General features: G+C 45.5%; 1 protein-coding gene across 2 annotated transcripts in view; it reads left to right on the top strand.

Annotated features, from left to right (window-relative positions):
* Positions 1-699: 699 nt before the first annotated feature.
* CERS5 (ceramide synthase 5) overlaps positions 700-5654 on the top strand; it is a 30750-nt gene continuing 25795 nt past the window's right edge. The window contains exon 1 of one of the 2 annotated variants that reach the window (XM_040234099.1): positions 700-1006. In XM_040234099.1, the coding sequence (XP_040090033.1) occupies positions 810-1006 (197 nt within the window). In that variant the 5' untranslated portion in view covers positions 700-809. The remainder of the gene's footprint in view (positions 1007-5654) is intronic. The other variant, XM_040234100.1, reaches the window with a different exon arrangement.

Raw genomic sequence — 5654 nt, 5'->3', positions numbered from 1 at the left:
GTGTGTAAAACGTTTAGTGCAGTTCCTGGCATATAGTAAATTTCATTAAACGTTGGCCATCAACATCTTTCTTTTTCCTTTATATTTTCCTTTGGATACCTTATATTTCCTTTTCCCATGAGAATAAAAGGATTTTTTTTGAAAGCCCACTTTAAGCGATATATAGTGAAAGTGGGTTGAGATCGTGGAGAGGCAAGTAGGGAGAGAAAGTGTGGAGAGAAAAGAGAGAGAAAGCAAAAAGATCGCTGCTGACAGGCGGGACCAGCTGAGATGGAGATAAACCCTAGCGAGAAATGGGGCTGGGAGCGGGAGGGAGAGAGAGACATATGGCCTTCCAAGGAGCAGATATCGTTTTAAGCTGGCTGGACTGAGAAAAATGTCCCCATAAAGGAGCCCTGTCTGAAATAAGGGGTGTAGCCATAGGAGCACGGGAGAGTGAGGGAGGAGGAAAAGCTCGGTCGAAACCGGTAGCAAAAAAGGGTGAGACCAGACTTGAGTGCCTCGGGGGTGGGGCCAGGCCTGGGCGGAGGCGGGGCGGGAAAGGGAGGGCCGTGGTTGGGACCAGAGGGCGGAGTCCCGAGAAGAGGCGGCGGGTGAGCTGCAGAGAGGAAGGTGGGCGGGGAGGCGGGCTGGGCGGTGAGGAGGCCCGGCCCCGCCGAGGAGGCGGGCTGAGACGCGCCGGGGATGAGAAGGGGCCGGAAGGGGGTGGCCGCCGGTCCGGCCCCGCCCCGGGGCCGCCTCCCCGCGGGTTCCGTTGGCTGTGGCGGCAGCTGAAGCTGTGGCGGCTGGGGCCGCTGGGCGGGCGTAAGATGGCGACAGCGGCGGCGGGCGCCCTGGGCCTGTTGTGGGGCTGGCTGTGGAGCGAGCGCTTCTGGCTGCCCCAGAACGTGAGCTGGGCCGACTTCGAGGCGCAGGGCGACGGCTACGGCTACCCGCGGGCCCGGCACATCCTCTCGGTGTTCCCACTGGCGGCGGGAGTGTTCTCCGTGAGGCTGCTCTTCGAGCGGTGAGAGCCCGCGGGCGAGCGGTGCAAAGGGCCGGGGGCGCGGGCTGGTGAAGCCGGTCCAGGGCGAAAGACCGAGGTCCGGGACCGGAAGACGAATTGCAGGAAAGCCCGGAAGCAGGGGCCTGGGAGAGTCCGGGCCGCGCGGGAGATGCTCGGGAGGGTGGCCGCGGTGGTCGTGGAGCTTAGGTAAAGACAGGGAGTTTGGGGCTTGGACATTAAAAGAGTGCGAGTCGCAGGGGACGCTGGACCCATTCAGTTTTAGAGCCCCGAGGTCACTTGCGGGGCTGTTTCATAGGCCTCTCCCCAACCTTCAAGGATTCTGCAGACCAGGAAACAGGTTGAATGTGAGCTGCGACCGAGAACCCGAGGCGGGAAACAAGAAAGGGCTAAGAGAACCAGAACTAGTTGGGGCCGTCAAGAGCCAAGCTGAAAGGAGCGGGTTCATGGGAAGCTAAGATTTGTGAGGGCACTTTAGTTTCTGGGAATTGAGAGGCACAGGATTAGTTGGGCCCTAAGCCTTGGTTCGTCAGCTCATGGACGCGCGCGCGCGTGTGTGTGTTTCAGTAAAGTTGTGCCAGAGCTCGTAAGAGTAGAAATCTGGCAGGGTGTGGTGGAGTCTCAGGCTTCCAGAGCACGAAAAGGTGTCAAATGAGTTGCAGAACGGGCCTTGGAGGCCTGAAATGGAAGGAAGAGTGATCACACTGAAAGGATGGACAGCCTTAGGGCTTATAAGACTGTTGTGTTGAGCCAGCTTCTCAGCGGACCAAGTGTTCTTGACAGAAGTGTTTTCACTTTTTTTTGAGTGAGTGGCACCTGTCTGCTAAGATAAAGATACTCACTGAGGACTTGATGTGGTGGTGATTTTACAGTGTGAGCTTGTAGCTGTGGGTGATTTTGATCAAGTCTACTCACCCCCCTGGAAAGGTGACTTTTGCATAGGTCTCAGGTAATGAGGGTGGAACTTTGACATCTTTCTTTCTTTTGGCCAGTATTTAGAGCAAGAATGTCCTTTCGAGGATGGACATATATTGCAGATAGACTACTCTGTTACTGTCTGAAAAATGAATATTAATCTGTTTTGGATTACTTCTTTTCCCACTATTTCTGACACAAAAATGTGTTATGTGTTGCCCACCATTCATCCATTTATTCACAGTGTTTATGTATTTTCATCAGAGTGCTCTACCAAAGATTCAAGTGTAAAAATAAAGATACTTTTAACTGAAGTAAATGAAACCAAAAGAACCAAATGCCTTTTCTGGGTCCTCGGGAACTTAGCATTGCAGTTCTTTAAGTATAGTCACTATATTAAGTGTCCCTGAGGTGAAGGCACAAACCACTTGTCCCTCTTAGGAGTAAACTAGGTCCAGGTACCCTCCATTATAGCATCTGTGTATGAGAGCTAAAAAAAAAAAAGTATAATGACTGAAAAGGAAATACACAGTTCAGGAAAGAAAAAAAAGGTTCATCATCCTAGGCAAAAGATTCTCTGCTTTTCATATAAATGTTTAACAATATGGAAGTTTTCCCCAAGTTAGTGGTAAGAGGAGATAACTTGTTGCTTATAAACACTGATTTTATATAAACTTGCATATATTTTCAGATTTCCAAAGAGTTTCCCCAGGTGACTGTGAAGACTTACATATTCCCCGGCACAGCCACTGGAAAGGATCCTTTTTACCTGCGGGAATTCTATCCGAATGTTTCTATGGTGCTCCAGTGTCAGGGGAGAAGGGATGGGTGGGAATACTGATGTGAAAGCATTCTAGCATGGTATTTCTTGGATAGTAAGAATAGGCACCTTGTTCATCTCATGTTTGATCTTAGGAAAGTTTAACCCTAGCCACAGTCTTGCTATTTTGTTTCTCTTTAAGACCTAACCACTTTACTTAGCAATAGAATTTACAGCTGAAATATTGGTTCAGTTAGTCTCTTTCCTACGTTTTCTTCTTTCTCAAGTCCTAACTACTTAGTTTCTAAAAAATGATTCATATGATAACCATAGGCTGTAAGAGCTAGAACTCCAGCTTCCTTTTATATAAACAGTAAACTTAAGGCTTAGAAACATTTTCAGCTTTTCACATGTTGCATACTCACCTGAAGGAGGAGGTAGAACCAAGATTCAGATTGTTTTCCTCAGCCCCATTCTCCTTCCACTGCACAATATGGCCACTTCTCCCATTCCTTAAACTTCCCTTCTAAAATTAAGATTTAATACTGCTGTTCCTAGTATTCTAGGATTTGGAGAGCAGATCCATGTTCATCTTATTCTTGGTTACTTAATATAATGTGATTGACTTGAACTTTGCATTTGTTGCTTCAAATTGTCCTGCATATTTTAATGTCTTACACTATGCCCTTTGATAAATTATCTCTGTGTTTTAAGAATATCCTAAAGAATAAATAGAGTTTACAGTTTATTCTTACTTTTTCTTCTCATCAGCTACTGAGAGCATTTATTTTTTTAAGTTCCCACATTCCCTGGAGAGCTGCAACCTCAACTGATAAGGATGATTTGAAAGCCACCTGACCATAAATAAATGTATCTAGCCATTTCACTAAAGAACTGCAGATGGTAGAGTATTTCCTACCCAAGAATAGAGGCTTTCCTTTGTGGGCCTCTTCTGAGTGGTTGTATTGTGGTGGCTTGCACCTTGCAAAATACCTTAGATGTGGCATGTGGTCAGTAAATACTGATTGAATGTTTGAGAAGGATCCACCCTCGTCTACTCAAATACCCAGAGGAGTAAACAGAATCTAGATCTTCAGCATGCAATAGATGTTTGTCTTGACTGAGAGATGAAACTAATTTCTTTTTTCCTTAGTTAAATTTCACCATACTATATTTGCATGTTGGACACCTTTTTGCAGTTTCTTTTTTCTCCCCACCACCCATGCACACACTTACGCCACTTTTTTATCCTATCAAAAGAGAGATAAGAAACTCTTCTACCTGTTCTTTAAAACTTGTTATAATATTACGTTAATGATTGAGACTTGAGAGAATGAATAGTCCAAGCTAGGTCTGGCATATTTGTAAACTGGATCTTAAAGGTAAAATTGTTTGAAATTTAATGTCTACATAGTCCCTGAGCACTTATTCCTTGGGATCAAATTTGAGCTTGAGACTTAATATTGATACCATCAGAGCTACGTAGGCTCATTTATTTTGAATATGGTATTGCAATATGAGCTTTATGTTGCCAGAGAAAATTGTTTTTTAAATTATATAGGAGATAGATTATACCTCTCCTTGCTGCTCATTCATTATTCCAATCCCCTTTTCTCTCGTTACCTCCAAGGCAACCTCACTGGCATATCTAAGGAGCTTTCTCAATATCATTCTCTGGCACAGGGCACTAAACAGACTCATGTATTGGCCTATCTTGTAACTAGAAACAAAAGCAGTGACTCGTGTGTGTGTGCGCGCATGTGCATGTGTATACACATTTCTTAGCCACTTGTTTCATCTTCCTCTTGTAAGCCTGGTTGCCTCTGCTGCATACTGCCTTTTTTTTTTTTTCTTTCCCCCATTCTTCTCCACTTCCTTTGAGTGGAGAAAGAACTTTTCCTCTTTCTAGCAGACCAGCTGCCCTCCGCCTAGGTCCATGTCATGTTCCAACGTTAGTTGGTCCTCCGGACTGGAGAAGTACTTTGGGAAGAATGGATACAGCTGCTGACTAGGTTGTAAGGGAGACTGCCCATTCCACTGCATTCCTAAAGGTATTCTTTTGGGCCTTATTGAATTGTAAATCACAGAATTAAATCAGGTTTGCAGATGCAGCAGAGTGAGATTGAAAAAGCCTACATAACTCTGCCCTTATCTGAGAATCTGCCTCCTACCAAGCTCCAGATAATCAGAAGCCTTTCTTTCTTGGAAGACTTTCCCCAGCCCTTTCTGTGCATTGGGTGTTGAAGTTCTGCAGACAACCCTGAATACTGTCACGACTAAGGTCAGGTTCCTGGCGACAGTATATTCATCACAGAAAAGAAACACGTCAGATATTTTTGCTTTAGCCACTTCCTGAGTCAGAAAACTAGGGTCTCCTAGATGGGTAAAGAAGAAATTAATGAAGAGGCGGCATCAAGGGAAGTCTGTAGCTTTCCTCTAGAGTGGGAAGGGGAGATGTACCTATTTTGACTTTCTCATCTGAGATAGTTTTAGGCAGATAAAGCTGCCTTCTAAAGAATTCACTGAGTTTTGGGCTCTTGTACTTAAATCTACTCCTACTTTATCTTTGGGAAAGTTAATTGGGATGTTACTGCAAAAGGACAAAAAAAAATCTGAAACCAGTTTTCCTAGATATAAAGGCAGTTTTCCTAGATATGAAGGATTCTCTGAATTATCTACTGCTGTGGTTTCCAGTGCATATTCAAAAGCAGAGACATTACTTTGTCAACTAAGATCCGTCTGGTCATGGCTATGGTTTTTCCAGTAGTCATGTATGGATGTGAGAGTTGGACTGTCAAGAAAGCTGCTGCTGCTGCTGCTAAGTCGCTTCAGTCGTGTCCGACTCTGTGAGACCCCATAGACGGCAGCCCACCAGGCTCCCCCATCCCTGGGATTCTCCAGACAAGAACACTGGAGTGGGCTGCCATTTCCTTCTCCAATGCATGAAAGTGAAAAGTGAACGTGAAGTCGCTCAGT

The sequence above is a fragment of the Oryx dammah genome, unplaced genomic scaffold (genome assembly GCF_014754425.2).
Source record: "Oryx dammah isolate SB20612 unplaced genomic scaffold, SCBI_Odam_1.1 HiC_scaffold_29, whole genome shotgun sequence".
Lineage (NCBI taxonomy): Eukaryota > Metazoa > Chordata > Mammalia > Artiodactyla > Bovidae > Oryx > Oryx dammah.
This window is presented reverse-complemented; position numbering and strand designations above follow the sequence as displayed.